Source organism: Anopheles coustani, chromosome 3 (genome assembly GCF_943734705.1).
Source record: "Anopheles coustani chromosome 3, idAnoCousDA_361_x.2, whole genome shotgun sequence".
NCBI classification, from domain to species: Eukaryota; Metazoa; Arthropoda; class Insecta; order Diptera; family Culicidae; genus Anopheles; species Anopheles coustani.
Window position 1 is genome coordinate 37875315 of NC_071288.1, and position 19437 is coordinate 37894751.

Consider the following 19437-nt stretch of genomic DNA (forward strand, 5'->3'; position numbering starts at 1 on the left):
AACGTTGTGTGCGTGTAATCCGACCCCCCGTTAAGCGGATATCGGGGGGTCCGAAAGAAAAAGGCAAAAAACTGCTCGATATTCAGTGTACCGCCGTTCGCTGGGTTGTGATTATACTTCTAGCTCAATGATATACCTGAATGTACGCAATAGGGGATACATTAACTTATTAGTTTAGACCAGTGATGTCAAACTCGTTTCACCTCGCAAGCCGCATTTCCTCCCAAAATAGGTAGGCTTTAACTTTCAGTAAAAGATAAGGTTGCTTTAACACTATTGTGCATTTTGATTTTTAGTAAATTTAAGATATCAAATAAGTAAATGTGCATTATTATTACAGCTAACTTATTGCTCCACATCTGTTATTTTATTTAAAATGCTCTTGTAGTTCATGACGTTTGTTTTGTATTTATTATACCACTATTTATTCGCTTGTCTCGAAAATCTATGTGAATTTTTTGCTGTTGTCAACCGCAATATATCGGCGTGATGTGGATCAAAGTTGTATATTACTTTCTTAAAGAAATTGTTTAAATTGAAGTTCATTCAGTTTTTTTGCAATTCATTCAATTCACCAAAAAACATTAGGCTATTCATACAAAAGCTAATACTCAAAGATCCAAACATTCGATGAATTGCTTCAAAGGGGCCATTCGTTCACAGATTTTTGGACCGTTAATATTCGGCACCGCAATCAACCTAGGGGTGTGGTATGAGTGGGGCCCACGGGAATCGTTAGCTTTAAAATATTCGAAAAGAATTCTAGGCAGGGCACAGTGGTTCAGCTAGAGCGGCGGTCCGGTCGTCCACATTTTGTATACAGGTTTTCATTGTTTTCAAGACAATAATTAACCAAGAATGTGAATCATATTTTTCGGTAAAAGAGTAAATGAGGCCCCGGGCTAGATTCTCCTCTTCCTACTGGTTCACATTAAGCGCCTGAAGCTATGCAAAGCGCGACGCATGCATTCTTTTCGAATATTTGATCGCTAACGGTTGCCTTAAAAGAACATAACGGTTTAAACTAATCACGCAGTGGAGGTTGAATGCAGGTTAACACTTTGACGGCCGCACAATTCAATTTTTATTTGATATTTGTTTACATCCAGTAGTCTGTGGTGCGTGTCAGGAGACAGCGTTGACAGCACACCAAAATGATATGATCGGATGCAAACTGAAACGGGTCCATTACATCTATAGATGTACCCGGCCGTCAGAGTGTTAATATACTTTTACATGCTAAGTAACTTTGTAAACTATACCACACATGATGGACAGCATGGGGTCCGCGACAGCCGAGCGGTAGCGCCGGTTAGAAAATCGGTTTATGAGCGCCGAGGCTCACCACCTCGACGGCGTGGGTTCGAATCCCAACCGAAACCGGACCCTCCCCTGTGCGAGAGGACTGACGTGCACATAGGCTAAAAGTCTCTAAACCCCTAACGGGCAGGCATGACCAACAAGGTCGTTTACGCCAAGTAGAAGAAGAAGACTACGGTTCAAATACTCGTAGGTTGAATTTAAGGAATTAATGTAAAACCAATTGCATACGTTTAGGTATATCGTCGCACAAGAGGTGTAGCCACGACCGAAAAAACGAAGCCCGGGGCATCATCTACTCTTTTACCAAGAAAAATTTTAAAAATTGGTTTTGAGAAATGTTAAACCAAAAGACCGGACTCTGAATCTCTGTGCAGGGGCCGCATTTTCTCTTTTACCTAAAAATACAAAATAAAATATTTTCACCTCCGAATTTGACTTGTCTGCTCGAAGAATAAGCACTAAAATCGTCAAAAATGTTGCTGTCAGAAGCGAAAACCTGAAGTGAGACCAGTTCGTGTCTCGGCTGAAGCGATTATCCGAGACAATTCCAAACTATTTTTTCATACAAGTTTTATACCACTTTTTTATACAAATTTTACGTACAAGACCCACACACAAGCTTTGTGTACAAGTTTTTAATCCACTGTAGCATGCAAAAATTGCATGGAAAACTTATATGATAACTTGTACTCAAGTGTCTCGGATAACCCCTAGTCACAGCTTTACGCAAGGACTTGCGTTTGCGTTTTTTCCCCATGGGAGAGATAGAGGCTGTCACCGATTGACGCAAGCCCTTGCATTTTCTGTACTAAAAATCAAACGAGTTTGATTCTTGCCGCAGAATCTTGCGTTTTTATATGTCAATAGTAAATATTGTTCCTAGTAGATTTTAATGAGATTGTATACTCAGATAAGTGACCAGGGGTATAGCCGGTTCATCGGAGACACAAACCGGTTTTTATCGATTAGGTGGGTGTCTCGATGTTTCAATTATTGTGCCATGAGCGACGGATTTAACACGTTGACTGCCAAACGTTTTTAGTACACTTTTTTAGTACAATCTTTTTTGATTAAATTTGCTTAAAACATTTATTAAACCAACGATTTTTGAAGGCTAAGCAAAAACTTAGATTCCCAAGGAATTGATATTAAATATTACTAGAATTTTTATGTTGCATTTTCAATTATTTGTGGGTCACAAATTTTTTAGAACTGATTTCTGCTGTCACCCACTTTTGGGTGACATGGCAATCAACGTGTTAACACGTTCCGTACCGCGTCACTCAAATATGGGTGACAGCAGTTCTAGTACTAAAAAGTTTTTGACCCATAAATAAATGAAAATGCAACATAAAAATTATTGTACTATTTTACATAAATTTTTTGGGAAGCTAAGTTTTTGCTTGGCCTTCGGAAACAATCGGTTTGCAAATAAAAATAAAAACAAATATTATAAACAAATTGCAATTAAAAAATGTTTACTAAAAATTGTGCTAAAACGCTTGGTACGCAACGTGTTAACACGTTGACTGCAAGCGTTTTTAGCACACTTTTTTAGAACAATCTTTTTTAATAAAATTTGCTTAAAACATTTATTAAACCAACGATTTTTGAAGGCTAAGCAAAAACTTAGCTTCTCAAAGAATTGACATAAAATATTACTATAATTTTGATGTTGCATTTTCATTTGTTTATGAATAAAACACTTTTTTGAACTTTTTAGAACTATCACCCACTTTTGGGTGATATGGCAGTCAACGTGTTAATGTAGTTTATCTTACCTAAATAACTCGTTTCAGATAATTTAAAGATGGTTTGCTTACCAACGTCTCAAATCTTTTAGGATAAAATGCAATATTTTCGGAGTATTTTCTAATAACTAAAAGCTGTTTTGTTTATCTAACCGCAAGTCTACACGGCGCTGCGGCTTTCCCGTGACCTGGGTTTCTACGACAATTTGTGCTCATCGGCATAATAATAAAGTTATTGAATTTGAAAAATTATTGGCCCCATGCTTTATAAAAATTTATACTAAAGGTGTGAAATCCAACTACCAAATGTTTTAACCGTTGTTCAGTATTTATTGCTTTTTGACTTAAACAGTACGTACAAATTACATATCGCTACCGCATATTTTTCTATAATTTAAATGTTTTGCTTTCTGTACTAACCTACCCCCTGTTTCTTCAGATTTTCTTTTGATTAATTTCACACGCTAGGATGTGATTTGCTGTTAAAAATAAACTATAAATACAATTTTGTTGGTCAACTATAAAAGAAACACTTATTCTTCGTGTTGTGGCATTCATTTATGAACAAAACAGAAACTATAGATAAGCATTGATCAAGATGCCAGACATGCCGGGCATCAACATTAAGCATTGTCCATTAAGTCACAATCTGGCATCAGCTGCTTCTCGTCGAAGATCGGCTGTAGTGTGCTTTTGTAGTATTGGTCAAGAAAATTATCTTATCTTAACAAATATGTATATATAAATAAGGCCAGTGATAGTTGTTCAATTGTCTCGCTCAGCTACGTAAACTTACAAACAAAAAAATTATAAACAAAATCATTACATACATCATCTTGCAGGCATATTAATCAGACTGCGTTCTGCTGCGTACTACGGTAAGATCAAAACGTAAAGTAAGGAATTCAGCACCATCGTCATGCGTTCGTCCACCGTTCGGACAAATGTCTGCCCGGAGGATCCGGATTAGCTCCACTGTTTCGGAACCCAAATTATGACATATAAATTAAATTAAATTAAAAAAGTTCTCGCTCTTAGCTAGAGGCATATTTATGCTTTAATTTATGCGAATGTCTTCTATTGCGTTTGGCGTGTATGTGTATGTTAGGATTTTAAAAACAAATAAAATTCGAAATGTTCTCGTTTGCTCGCGTGCACTTTCTTTAGAAGAAAGCGAATCGGAATAGTAATATTAAAATATTTTATTAGCTCGCCTAAAGTTCATTATCAATCGTGTTTTTTTTTTCGTTTTTCGTATACCAATTTATATTTTTAGTCGTTTTTGTTTTCGTTATTCCAAACAATTTTTAACGGCAAACACACATAAACGCCCGAACTGACAAACCTCAATCCGTTAAATGCACGCATGTAATCAAAGTAGGCACAGCAGAAGTCCTCGACATTTCGACGGCGGACGAAGTCAAATCAACGTAACAATCCGGGAATGAAGCTCGCAGGCTCACAGATCGGTGATGATGTCCATCGATTCGGCGATGGACCGATTGCTGTGAACCGAGCTCGACCGCGTGCTGACACTCTCCATCGGAGCACCTACCGTCGGAAGGCCAACGCTGGCGAGCGCCGTATTGGCCGTGTCGGCCATCACCTGCAGCTGGCGCTTCTGCAGATCGCTGTGCAAGCGTGTCAGCGTGTCCCGGATGTCCGGGGTGGTCGCTTGTGCGCGGGCCAGGGCGGCGGACGCGTCACGCAGCGCCTCCGCATAGTTGCCGTACTCCATCAGGGCCTTCGCCCGCGCGTAGTAGCCATCGTAGGCGTTCGGTTTAATCTCGATCGCTTGCCGCGCAAGATCGATCGCCTCTGCTACATCCTGAGGAGATATTGGATGGAGACGGTGTGAGTAAGAGTTAGTTGGCCTTCGGGGGAAAGTGGTCACCGCTAAACTTACATTCATTTTTCGCTTGCAGCGAGACAGATTGAGCAAGAAATTAAACCGCAACTGCTGGAACGTCGCCGTATTGGCGGACGAGTTGTTGTTGTTGCCGTCCGGTCCGGTAAGTAGCGGGCCACCGGTCAACGGGTCGGTCGGTAGTACTGCGCCGCTGGCGATCCCGTCACCCGAACCCGGCACCGTCGGGATTTTCTTCAGTGCGTACTGATACCGATGGGACGCCTCCTGGAGACGGTTCTTCCGGTACAGTGTGTTGCCGTCCTCGAGTAGTTTATTGAGCAAGATCAACCTGTGGAAAAGAGAAGGAAAGCATGAAACGAATGGTACAAGCTTCAACCCTTTCGTCAGCCACTTACATTATTTCCGGCTTCCCGTTCGCCATGGCCCAGGTGGCCGGGCCCAGTTTGGCGCCGCGCTTCAGGAACACCTGTACGACCTGCACGTTCCGGCAGGCGATGGCACGATCGAGCGGGCGCATTCCGTTGATGTCGACGTGCTCGATCTGGGCGCCGTGATCGAGCAGCATCTGGACGAGCGAGGCGGAACCCTGGTAAGCGGCCAGGTCGAGCGGTGTTCGGCCGGTTCCGTCCGCATGCTGCTTGTCGGCGCCGCGCTCCAGAAGACACTTAGCCGCCTGCTGTTTCCCGCGAAGGCATGCCCAGCTAAGCGCCGTCAGGCCGTCCTTGTCCTGTGCCGTCAAGGAAGCTCCTGCAAAAATAAAATAAAATAATTTAGATTACTTTTTGCTAACGATTAGACCAAATACACCTATTTTTTTTATTCTATTCGTTGAAGGTAATAACGACTTATAGCCATTAACGTTTTTTCACTTTTTATCTTTTTGATACACTCGTTCCAAAAACAGTTATTTTAAGACGAACACTTTGTGGAGGGTTTAGTTAAATTAATTTTCAAACTTAATACTTTCAAAAGTAGCATGCAAAAATATTAAATGGTTCGAAATGGTGTTTTAAAATAGCTATACCAAAAATTTAAAAATTACAGTATAAAGATAGAATATTTTTAGCAAGGAGCAAAATTTCGGTGATGATTTTTACTAAAAAAAAAAACAGGCCTCATTACTCCATCAGAATTTTACTATTTAAAAAATACGATTAAATTATGGTTATATTGAAATCAATCCAATCTATTCATAAAAATCAGCCACTAAAAATCCCGAGGAATCTTTCCAAAGTCCGTGATCTTTCTAAAGTTGAATGAATATGATGATTCGAATCTTGAAAAGATAATAAAAATGTATTGTTCTACGCTTCTAATACACTTCGTTGGAATTTAACCCTCTCACAGTCAGGCAAAGTCGAGAAAATGGCTCAAAAAAATGTCACACTGGTTTTTCACATGTTTGTATATTTTTTGGTTTGATTTTGGTTTTGGAAAAATTTTCCTAAAAAAATTAGGATTTCATTAATAAAATGATGGTCAGTTTTTTTATGCGTTATTTGTGATTGTGATCTGCAATAGTTTACCAATAATAAGCAATTGCATCGGTTAGCGTCAGATAAGTGAATAAAATTGTACAAACACGTAAGCGTAATGGACAAACAGTCGCTCAAATGCTTTCGGCTGAACATTTTTAGCACGAATGTTCCTTGCGTCGTTAGATTCTCATTGGTAAAATACAACTGATGAATCCAACTTGAATAAAACTGCATAATTCTGTACTTCTGTACTATAAAATATTTTTGAGTAGAAGAATTCAACCACCAACACCGAAACGTACCTCGACTGAGCAGCAGCTCGATAATGCCGACGTGTCCCTCCTCGGCGGCGATCATGAGGGCCGTCTTGCCGTTCGCTTCCGTCTGCTCGCAGTCTGTCTGATGCTGCAGCAGCCGCTCCACGATCGCCCAGTGGCCCTCCTTCACCGCGATCAGCAGCGGGGCCATCTCCTTGCGGTTGCGCACCTCCGCCGTGGCACCCCGGCTCAGTAGTATCGTGACGGTTTCGGTGTGCCCGTTGGCACAGGCCGTCGTCAGCGCCGTCTCGCCCGTGATCACATCCAGCCGGTTCACCTGCACCTCGCCCATATCGAGGAAGTCCTCCACGATCTCCGTGTTGCCCTGGCCGGCAGCGGCAATTAGCGACTGCTGGGCGGCCTGCTCGAGCGTCACGTCCGCCGTGCTGCCCGGCCGCGGAATCCAATCACACGCAACCAGATACTTCACCACCTTCAGCCGTCCGGCGACGGCCGCATGCACCAGCGCGCACCGCTGTGAGGTGTCCGTCTGACCGAGGACGCTACCCGCCGCTACCAGCTGACGTACCACGTCGCAGTGGCCCTTGGAGGCTGCCAGGATGAGCGGTGTGCAGCCCTGGCTGTTCGGTTGCTCCACGTTCGCGCCGAACTCGAGCAGCAGGTTCACCATCGGCAGGATTCCCTCGTGGGCCGCGATGCATAGAACCGGCGCACTGCCGAGGAAGGGGGTCACGTGGTCGGGCGTCGCACCGGCCAGCAGCAGCAAGCGGGACACCTTTATGTTCGGGCTGTACACGTTGCGCAGGGTGGAAAGGGCCGACGAGACGCAGCCCGTCACCGAGGCGACCCAGTACGCCTGCAGATCCCGCGGCGACTGGCTGGACGGGGCGTTCCGGTAGAGGTGCGCCTTGAGGATGTGGTGCCCGAGCTCGAGCGCCTGGTCCGGATCGAGCGGAGCCTGGAGGCGCGACAGCCGCAACGCGATACCGGCGTGCCCGTTGCGCAGATCGCACAGGAACTTGGTGCTCTCGCCGTCCTCGCGCCTGATGAGCCACTCCCTGAACGACGGGTGGAAAAACATGTACGTGTTGTCGAGGCGCTTCACCAGGAACCCGGTCAGCGTTTTGAACCGGCACAGGAACTCATCCCAATCGATCATGGCCGTCGGCGCGTCCCCTTCGGCGTCCGCTCCTTCCGGCGCTTCGCTCGCGATCAGCGCATTCAGCGAGTAGAAGATCTCGGTCAGCGTGAGCGGGTAGAGCGCGGCCAGGCAGACGGCCAGGATGTTCGAGATCCGATCGTACGCGGTCGCCGTCGGGAAGCGGAGGTTGAAGTTGAGCAGAAAGATCTGGGCGAGCGACACCGGCAGCACCTTGAAGCTGCTCGACTTGATCACCAGGTTGCCGCGCTCGATCAGGTCGAGCGACAGCTTCGCGAACAGGAACGACCCCTTGGTCAGCCCGAGCAGGTGCTGGGCGAACTTGAAGTGGGCGCTCGTGTTGACGATCTCCTTCCCGCCGGCCACGTTGTGCTGGATGCTCTGGCTCTGGTTGATGCGGAATGTGATGTACTCGAGGATGTCCTTCTGCAGCGACTCGTTCGTCGTCCAGCTGTCCAGGCTCATCTTCGTGTACGGCAGACCCTTGGTGAACTCGAGCATCTGCGTGCGGATGGTGGCGACCACCTTCAGCCAGGACGGGAAGTGCTCGGTCATGCGCTGCAGGAAGGACGCGATCGTGTCGCCGTGGTCGGGCCGATGGTACTCCGCCTCGCACAGCGCGTCCACCAGGATGACGCAGTTCTTCGGCGGGATCTTGCCGACGCGCCGCAGCGTCGCCAGCGGCTCCAGGATGCCCATCACCATCGCCCGCTCCGGATCGGCGATGCACTCCTTCACGCTGAGTGCGTGCTGGAGGGCGTGCTCGCCTAGCAGGAACTCGTGGTAGCCGGCCAACTGCGGAGCCTGGCAGAGCTGCGCGGCCAGCGAGTGCACGAAGTCCGGTATGAGGCAGGTCGCGTTATTGTCCGCCTGGCAGAAGTGGTACGCCACGACGTGCGACGCCAGGTTCCGGAGCCGATCGTGCGCCACATTGATCTGGCAGTAGATGCCGTCGTTCTCCTGGATCGGCATCTCCTTGCGCCGCCCGAAGCACGAGTACTCGACCAACTGTAGCAGGAGCGCCGTCTTGCCGGTGCCGAGGTTCCCGCTCAGCAGCACGCCGGGCGAATCGGTCGACTGGATCGCGGTGGCCAGCTCGCGCACCAACCAGTGCCGGCCGACAAACAGCGGGTCCGGTTCTTGCGTCGGCACCTCGAAGAACAGTGGCTTCAGCGTGAGCTGGTGCTGCCGGTACTGGGCGAACCGGATCTTCGGATCGATCGGTCCCTTAATCTGGCCGGAGCGTGCCGAACGGCGCACGGTCGTGCGGCGACTCTTGAACGCCATCAGCTCATCAGCCACGTTGCTTCCGCTTTGTGATGCTGCAATACACCAAACACCACAACATAAGTAAGTGATCATTCATCGAAAAGCGCCTGTGTCCACCAATTACTTACTGGTAACCGAATGTCGCCGGCTGACGGGGCTCGAGGACGCGTTACTCTGCTCGGAGATCGACACGGACATCATCGAGCCGATCGACTCGCAGCCCGTATGGTAGTGGTTCGGTTCCTGCAGCTGCAGCACCCGCGAAACGTCCGCCTCCGAGGACCCGGTCAGCGTCGACACGGGGCTGGTGTTGGCCGAGGTGAGCGAGCTGCAGGATTGGTTCGGGCCGCGCAGGTTGCGGCGCGCGTTCGTCTCGAGGAAGAACCCGAGCCGCACCTGCAGCTCGTCCTGCGACGACTTCGACTTGCCGTTCAGCATCAGCGGCTTCACGTTGCCACCTTCGTCGTCTGTTGGTGTTTTTTTTTTCGATGGGAGGAAAAGACAATAAAATTCTCGATTTAGTACAATGTTTTTTACGGAAAAAAGTTCCACATGCTTGGAAGAACCGGCAAATCAATGGAGGCAACACGAAATAATAAAAGAAAACAACTATGGTGTTAATAGATGGAAAAATAAAACACAAATTTCAATAGATTCGAAAACGACACAAGGTAAAATTCATGCAGAAAAACACTTATCTTGACAAAAACACGAACTCATTCATGCTGTACGACAGGGGTCGGCAAAGTCCGGTGCGTCAACTGATGTTATCCGGCTCGTAAAAAAATGTTAGTGCTTTATACAAAAAAGCCATCTAAATTTTTATCGGATTTGTTCACGTTTTCTTACCGAACATGAAGGTTAGAATTATTGAACGAGGTGTTCCTTATATATTTTGAAAAAAAAAAAATCAAAATTCAACCAAAATATGTAAGTATGAAAATGTTAAAAAAAGTTCAACCATAAAATTTCAAGTATTTTATCTTTTGCCAATTTTTATGTAACTTTAATCTTTAGAAAGTTGATACTCCATTCAAAAGGATACTACGCGCTTACGTTTCCTTTAAATCATCTGGCCCTTTTTAAAAAATGTATGCCGACCCCTGCTGTAAGATGTTAAAACACTTTCAAACTCCTTTTAATGGTCGCTTCGGTTTAACAAAAAGGCGTTACGTTTTCGATGATTGCCCGAAAAGTGGAAACTGCATTGAACAAAAGATTAGAGAAAAAAAAAATGTTTCAACAGAGCACATTGAGTCGTTAAATAAAAATGACGACTCTCCACTGCAGCACGAGAAGAATGGTTTCGAGAACCGTTTGCCCTAATGAACGAATTGGTTAATTATCTCAACGAAAAGTTTGTTTCGCCTCATCAATAGGAATTAGCGTGTAACGTATACTGTGGCATCGTTCCAGGCGATAAAGCTAAAAGCTGTTTTTTCCCGCTGCCAGACGATCGTATCGGTTTCGGCATTTTAAAGCCGAGTCCAGAGTGGAGTGTCTGAGATTTTATTTTAAAACGATTCGGGCTCGGGAAGTGTTATAATCTAAACGATCGTTCGAACACGATCAATGAATACGATAGGAGGTGAGCAAAGGAACCGATGTAGGGTTGAGTGTAGATTTGAAGCATTTTCTTCAGAGCATTTCTGTTTTTAGAAGGACGATTTAGAGTCTTAAATTTTGTATCGATTTAAACTTATAAAAAAGCAGAGATTATGAAGCGTTATTTAATCAAACCGACAGGCTCTTCACTAATGCAAAATTATGGCCTCATGGCACACCGAAAAAATTGAAACCTTGCTAATTCTTTAATTGAGCAAGTATCTCTGAGCCAAAACTAATTGACCATCACGAAGCTTACCGAACGGGCAGTCCATTGAATTATTCCAATAAATAACAAGCTATTAAAACGTTAGCAGAAAACACTCATTCTAGCAACAAAAAGTTTGAATTTTGAACACAACAAACACAACACAACCGTAGGTCATCTGTTAAGCAGGTTGATGAACCTTTTTTTTAAAGATATTTCCATAACGATCTGCTCCTCCGGATTGTGTTTCAATCCAGATAGAGACCATTGCTTTTTTCATCTGCCAAAGCAAAGCGCAGAACGGAGATCAAAACATTCATTATGGAAATGATATAAAACCCCACATTCCGATCCGAACATCCTCGGTCGGAATATGTCAAATTCTGGTGGCTCAGGTACGGTTATGGTTCTATAAATCAAATTCCGTCTCTGTGCGGTCACGGTTCAAGAAGATGTAAGAGGATTAGCCAAACAAGAAAAAAAAACGGTAAAAGAGTAAATGAGGCCCCGGGCTAGATTCTCCTCTTCCTACTGGTTCACATTTAGCGCCTGAAGCTATGCAAAGCGCGACACATGCATTCGTTTCGAATTTTTGAACGCTAACGGTTCGCTTTAAAGACCATAACGGTTTAAACTAATCACGCAGTGGAGGTTGAATGCGGGTTAATATACTTTTACATGTTAAGTTACTAGTAAGTAAACTATACCACACATGATGGACAGCATGAAACAATGAGTTTAGCCGAAGAAATGATTTGGAAACGGCGGCGCGCCCGCAGCGAGCGAAGCGAGCGGACTGCGCTAGGTCTACCGAAAAAGAGAGTTTGTTATAGTTTTGAGAAATAAGGGGGGCCCGTGGGCCCCCCTCATACCGCACCCATAGGTTGATTGCGTAGCCGAAATTAACGGTACACACTACGGTTCAAATACTCGTAGGTTGAATTTAACGAATTAATGTATCACCAATTGCATACATTCAGTTTAAACGTCCACAAGAGGTGTAGCCACGATCGAAAACATGGCGGCCGGGGCCTCATTTACTCTTTTACCAAAAAAACAATTAATTTATTCCCAAAACTAAAATACTTCAACGTTAGCGAATAAATGTCAGAGCATACAAATTAGCAAAAGAAAAACACCAATCAACAACAACAATATATACTGAAACTAGGTTTGTGTAACGGGAAGAGTAGATGAGTTAGACGATGCAAAGCAAAGCAGGACAAGGGAAAAGGAAAATGAAAACCTAAAAACGGATAAACTGAAGAGGCTTAGGAGCAAAACCAACCAAAATCAAAGATAACAACATAAGAATGGATCAGGAAACGAATGAAAAAAAAAAACAGTCACTCGCAATCACAACATTACAAAAACGAAAAGAAAAAAAAAACCCGGCAGGAAAACAACAACGAAAACACATCTCGCTCGCAAATCGCGCGCCGAAAGAGGAGCCCATGCCTGCTAATTGATTCAATCCCGCGCTGACCGTCGTCGCCTGCGCCGACCAGAGGGATTTAATTTTGCCGAAAACCATCGACGCGGACGATCCGAGACTGAGTCGATGAAATTTATGGCCATCATTAGCGTTCCGCTGGCGCTTGCTGATACCGGGCGGTGCCCCATGAGTGGACAGCAGATTGAACCCACCCCCACCGCCGCCCGGGCCACCACCACCAACACCCTGGGAGGATGCGATACCCTGGCCGGGGCCGGTTCGGGCCATCGAGCGGCTTAGTTTGCTGGCGGCGGCCGTCGTCGCTCGATGAAACGTTGCGGGATTTAGTAGCGACGCCAGACCTGTCGGACATTCGGTGTGGACGGGGATGCGTGTTCCCGGAAACGGGTTGCAGCACAAGTGACGACGCGGAGGATGCGTTTTTAGGTTTAATGAGTGATGAACGCGCGTGATTAGTGACGATGTTGATGAGCCGTTTTGAAGGACAACGATCGAGAGGAAGTAAACAGAGAGGTGGTGCGAAAGAAAGAAGAAAGAATGCCAAGGTTGAACGATACGGTAAAGAATATACGGGTATGTAATTTCACGCTGAGAACTATCGACATGCTCGAGGTGGTCGGATGGCTATAATTAATGCTTTCGAGGGGCTCTTGAGTTCTTTCCCTCGGACAGGAACGATCCCCGATGGCGGACACGGAATCCGCCGCCGATCGCTCGGGTGTCGAACCTTCTGGGAACGAATTGCGCTCCGTCCGGTGATTGCTCAATCACGAATCGCCTCCAATCGCTTGAACTTACCCGAGAGCGTGGAGTTGTCCGTGTTGCCGCCGTTGCCGTTGCGCCAGTAGCCGAACGGGCTGCGGAGATTCTTCGGGCTGAACAGCCGCCGGCGGTTCTGCGGTGGCGTCGCACAAGTGCTGGACGCCATGTCGCTGCTGCTGTTGAGCGCCGAGCGTTGCTGGAGCGTCGACTTCAGGCCGAACCCGCCGCCCGTCTGCTGGGATGGTGCGCTGGTGATACTGGCGTAGTGCGATTCCGCTTTTCCCGGGGGACACTTTGGCGGGCGGTCCTTCAGCTTGTAGCGCTCGGAGGAACCGAGCACGTCGGCAGGATTCTGCAAATGACAGCGATCGAGGTGGAATCGTGGTTAGAATAATGATATTTGACGAGCGGAACGATTGTCTCCATGGTTTTGTCGTAGTGAACACAACATCGATCTAAATTATGTAACCCAGTGTGCCTCAACTTTGTTTTCACGAACTTCGCAGACATAAGAACACTCAATGTATGAAAAAGGTTTGAAAAACTATGGTTTCGTGTTTGGATTTATTCATAGTTTTTCATTTTGTAGTAATCAATTTCGGTATCGATTTAGAAATGATTGTAGGAAAATACGTTTCATCTTATTTAAATCCCACATCATTTTAAATTGATCAGTAACTTGCCACGAACTTCTTTCTAAAGGGAAGTTCTATGTTTGATTATAAATTTTAATAGCACAGTTTTTGATCAAATAAACAAGCTGTAAACTAGTTCAAATGGAAAACAAATTCTAAAAAAAATGTTACAACATTATTTAGTCAATTTTTTTAACTCTATTATAATTCTTACGTCCAAACTTGATCAAAAACTCTAACTCTTCATTAACGGCGGGTTATATGATCTCTTTTCTTGCGCAAAAACGTTCTCATCCATAAATGCAGTTGTATCTTACACTGTGTTTTCCTACCGCTAGAAACTTTTTCGTTTGGTACGTAATGTTGAGACTCATGCGTGTGTTTTCAATAATAAGTCATTTATCTTGTAAAAACTATACGCTTTTAACACATTTGTCGATTGGTAGATGTGATAATACTACATCATGTGATAGAGTCCAAATATGAGCACTCTTCTAAACGATACGATCGCGGAATGATAACGTTTTTTTCATAAATGTATATGAAGCCATTTTAATATTTTATGAAGGTATTAGTTTTGATGTCATATTGAGTACAGATCTTTTATTTCGAGACTTCAGGACTGCACACAAATATATAAGAACGTGTCATTACTATCTGGTGCATTTTAATGAAATGTCAAACAGTCGTTAAATGTCACCCACAAAAATTCCAGCGGTCGGTCCTTTGAGAATCTCTGATTTAAGTAAAAATGGATGGATTTAGGTAAAAAAGGATATGATCATTTTATTCTTATCAAGTTCGTAAGGTTATTCTGGTAGGTTGATTTCTATTGACTGAAACATCGGATTTGTTATGTTAATTTATTTATCACAGAAAATCCCTCTTTAAATTGCACGTCTGAAGAGCTGCGACAAACAGCGTTTTCTGTGAAGCTTCAATCCTTAGCTCTAAATTATTACCCACCATTGGACACGGTTCGGGAAAACTTCCAACCGCTAATGGCTTAATATTATCGATGCAAGTCGGAAACTGTCGTAAAACATAATTATTCGCCCGCGAACGTTCGCGAGGGCTTAACCATTCCCTTGGCCAGTCGAGTGCAAGATGTCTCCCTCATATGCTGGCAAACGAAATGGTAGACAATTTTCACAAATCCTACACCATCCGCCAGCGGGCGTCAAATGCCCAAATGGTGCAGAACCATCTAATCGTCGCCAGTGAATTGCGAAGTGGCCTCCAGATTTCGTAACGTCGCTCGGCGAAACGATGGCAGGAGGAAAAACACGTTGGCGAGCATATGCTTGCAAACCAATCACCCACCGCCTTGGCCAGTGGGTCATTTGGGGTTTTTGTTTGTGGTTTTTATGTTTTTTGCAAAGCCTTTCATTCTTTTTCCCCTTGCCACACACAAGTGTAGGTTAGTCGGGGCCGGCAAACTGGCCAGCCGCAATTATCTAATGATCTTCGACAGCTAAAGAAACACGCAAGCCCACACCATGAGCGGGCGAACGGCGTTCCGATGATGGATCGTGGACCGGGATCGCTTCGAAGACTGGGCCAGCCGACGTACAGTGATCCTTCCGTTGGGGGAAGCAACGCAACGAAAGAAAATCCGAAGAAACATGCATGCAGTGATTCATCAATTGCGGTCACAAGGAATCATTGCACGGATTTGCAGACTTTCATCATTCACAAAGAAATGAAATAAATTGAACTTAGTGGCCGTTTTGATAGAAATCTGGAAAAAATATTCTTATATTGGTGTATGTTGTTATTCATTATAATTATTTTACATTTATTTTATATTGTATTCTTCGCTTGATCTTTTGGTCAACTCATAAGAATGAAAAAAGCTTCTTATTCATTTAAAACCAAATAACATTCATTTGCAAATCGAAAAAAATAAAATCTTTTCTCAACAGTTAGGTTGACACAGTATTTGAAAACAAGATAGAAAGAAAACTATTCCAAATTAAACTTATTCAAACGATTTGGTTTTTTGAATAATATAATTTTTGACAAACTGAAGTTTTCAACTTATATATCTTTTTAAATTCCTTTCAATTTAGCTAACGTTTGGAAAGCTTTACACATCTAAAAATAAATTTTTGAATAGTGAAACTATAAAATCATTAAAAACATGGACATGAAAACTGTCTACAATACAGAAATGTTGAGAGGAGTTAGAAAAGTACAAGGTAGGTACTTTAATATTGAATTTATTTGAGGTCAAAAAATGGTCTACGAATGTAGGTCTTATCTTTCTGGAGTGTAACAATAGAACGCTACAATTTTCATAATTGAGCTTGAACCACAAATTTGATGTAACGGTAATTCTGAGAAGTGTTTTTTTTAACTATCCAAAAGAGAAACCCACATTGACACACAACAAACTAAACAAACTTTTCGTGAAACGATTTGTTTGCTCCTGATGAAAGCGAGATAATGTTGGCAAATTATGAAAGTGCATGTAGACCATCGATTCGTACAGCCCGTGGATAATTCGTGCTACCAAATTACGCGCCTCGCCCAGGTGACAAAAAAATGGGTAAGTAAATTAAACAAAAATACACCAAGCCCTTTTCGGCCAACACACCCCAAACCGGCGGGCCGTAAACCAACAAACTTACCGCCGCCAATTGTTAACGATCGCCTCAAGTGCACCAATTTCGGAAAATTATGATTGCCACCGCCACAAGGAAGCATCGCCGCCACGATGTCGATGGAAACGATTAACGGTTTTTTTTTCTTTACGACGGAGATGTTTCCACCGAGAAAGTGGTGGCGAAGAAATTGGGCTCCATTTATTGGACCGTTTTTCGCCACCGGACGCCCGGGTGTCATAGTCGCGCATAATGACGCCGCCGGAAAAATGATGAAGTGCAGCTAGCGCAAGGACTTGGCGTTGGTTCCGTTCTTCCGGAGCGAAAATGGCCCTCGCCAGAAAGTGGCGCATAGAAAAGAAAACTCAGACAAGCTGGAACGCAAAAGGTTGCTACCGGCAAAGACTCTTTCGGTTTGGCCAGAGACAATTAAAACCGTCCACATTGAGCGGTGCTGGGTGTCGGGGGAATGCATCGGGGCGGTGTGTCCAATTATAGATCTCCATCTTCGAAAGGGTCCACAGGTTCACCTACTTACTCTGCGCGCTCTGGCCCGTCCGAAAGCGACGTCGACGGCGACGAGGTAATTGAGGTTGAGGAACAGCGAAAGGGCCAGCTAAACCCGGCCAAGAAGTAAACTCCAAAGCGTTCGAACCAGCGAACTACTGCGCCATGTTTACGATTTGAGATGGCAAGAGAGAAGATGGAAAACAAAAAAAAAACCGTCTACCATCTTCCGAACCATATCGATACCGATCAGAAGAATCCTTGGAAGCGAAAAGACAAGTGCACCTTTAGGATCGAACGCAGGGGATGGGAAGGAGGAGGGACGTTACAAACTTTTTTTTTTCGTCTCCAGTTTCAGTTTCAACTTACAAAGACCAAAATGGACACCAAACGGAATGCCCGTTTAGCGCTCGAAGGCTCGAGGGCGTCCCATAAGTGGGCAACCATAATCACGGCAAAATGAGCCCAAACAAATCTTACTTTGGCCCAAAAACTGGCTCGCCAACCGCCAACGACAAGATAAACAACGGCAACGGGGGGGGGGGAACGGAACAAACAGAACCGGAACCCACACCGGACGACCAAAAATGGCCATTTACTACCTGAAGTGTGCAGGGCTCGCGAGCCGCTGGATAAGGAAAGTTAAAGGACAAGAAGAAGTTGCACTGAGCGAAAACGAAATAAAAACATGTGCCGAAGAAAAAACCCACAATTGAACGCCAAGATGGGCAAAAAGGAAAAAAAACTCAGGGAAACCCATTTTGGTCCTGGCGTGAGTGTGTCTGTTTGTCGTGCGTTGGAAGCACATACCGGTTGGGAGCATGGGCTTCATCCGGAAAAGGGTGGAATAAATTGATATCAAACCACGTACCATACTGCCTCTTCATTATCCGATCGGGCGAGTCGAAGATATGCAAGTCAAGACGAACAGCAGAGGGAACATGTCTGCGTGTTCGCTCCTTCTTCTCGCCGTTCCCTTGGCTTGTTGATCGATGATGATGAATCATCTCAGTCAACTCGGACCGGATCGAGCGGAGCAGAACAACTTGTCCGTAACTGTCGATCGGGCATCGGGATCACATCAGCTCTTCGACTGCTCTCGGGGCCAAAACACACACCGAGATCTGACCGGCAACATGTAGCGAGGACATGCGGACAGCTGCCCAATGGAGAGGCCGTTGCATCGATGCAGCTGCAATTAAACCGACGAGGTGCACCGTGCGGAAAGGCGATTGCAAAACGTTACACTTTGAGGGAAGGATGGTTTTTACTCGATACTCGACAAAAGCACATCGATCAACTCGGGATCGGGATCGTACCGTTCTCCGCGCGGTTTTGACAGTTGCGGTGCTTATGCAATGTGCCATCTTTTGCATTTTTATTTTTATTCTCCCCTCCGCTTTATTGCATAATATCATCGGGACGCCGGAGCATCGTGAGTAATGATCTTGATCGATCACGCGCGCGCTCGATAATGATTAGGAAGCGTTTCGAGCTAATGGTTCATTCTAAACGATCGTTTAACCATTTTCTGGCGGCGCTTCCTTGCATTTCCGTTTACGTTACAAATTGTCGTTATCTTATTTAATATTCGCTTATTGAAGGTGATTGCTTTGAACGATCTCACATCAATTCGGATCACGTTTAACAAGTTGATTGCCAAGCGTGTTTAGGTCACTCTTTTAGTACAGACTTTTTTTAATAAAATTTGTTTATAACAGTTGTTAAACCTACAGTTTTCAAAAGCCTAGCAATGACTTAGGTTCCCAAAGAATTAGTTTTTAATATTTCTATGATCGTTATGTTGCATTTTCGTTTATTTATGGGACAAAAACTTTTTAGAAGAAATGACAGCTGGCTATAAAAAATGATGGCGTTTTTACCTTTTAACACGTTGACTGCCAAGCATTTTTAGCACACTTTTTTAGTACAATATTTTTGCATTAAATTTGTTTATAATATTTATTAAACCAACGATTTTTGAAGACTAAGCAAAAACTTAGCTTCTCAAAGAATTGATATTAAATATTACTATAATTTTGATGTTGCATTTTCATTTATTTATGATTCAAAAACTTTTTAGAACTGATTTTTGCTGTCACCCACTTTTGGGTAACATGGCAGTCAACGTGTTAATAAAATTTGTTAAACCTACGGTTTACCGAAGGCCAAGCAAAGACTTAGCTTCCTAAAGAACTTGTTTTAATATTACTACAGTTTTTATGCTGCATTTTCATTTATTTATGGGCTGAAAACATTTTAGAACAAATGATAGCTGGCTATCAAAACTTATAGCCATGTAGTTTTTACGTTTTTGGGACACTCTTTTAATACAATCTTTTCTAATAAAATTTGTTTATAAAATTTGTAAAACCTACGGTTAGCGAAGGTAAGGCAAAGCTGCCTAAAGAACTTTATTTTTAATATTAATAATTTTTTGTTGCATTTTCATTTATTAATGGGTCAACAACGTTTTAATACTAATTGCTCCTGTCACCCCCTTTTGGGTGACGTAGCAGTCAACCAGTTA

The 19437-nt window shown here is 44.3% G+C and overlaps 1 protein-coding gene across 1 annotated transcript in view; it reads right to left on the minus strand.

Moving 5' to 3' along the window:
* Positions 1-4226: 4226 nt before the first annotated feature.
* The window catches only part of LOC131260397 (protein TANC2), a 120360-nt gene continuing 105149 nt past the window's right edge, over positions 4227-19437 (minus strand). The window contains exons 4-10 of the mRNA XM_058262103.1: positions 13196-13511; positions 12400-12738; positions 9257-9595; positions 6725-9181; positions 5340-5691; positions 4981-5272; positions 4227-4902 (exon numbers count right to left, since the gene is read on the minus strand). Coding sequence (XP_058118086.1) covers positions 4534-4902; positions 4981-5272; positions 5340-5691; positions 6725-9181; positions 9257-9595; positions 12400-12738; positions 13196-13511 — 4464 coding nt within the window. The 3' untranslated portion in view covers positions 4227-4533. The remainder of the gene's footprint in view (positions 4903-4980; positions 5273-5339; positions 5692-6724; positions 9182-9256; positions 9596-12399; positions 12739-13195; positions 13512-19437) is intronic.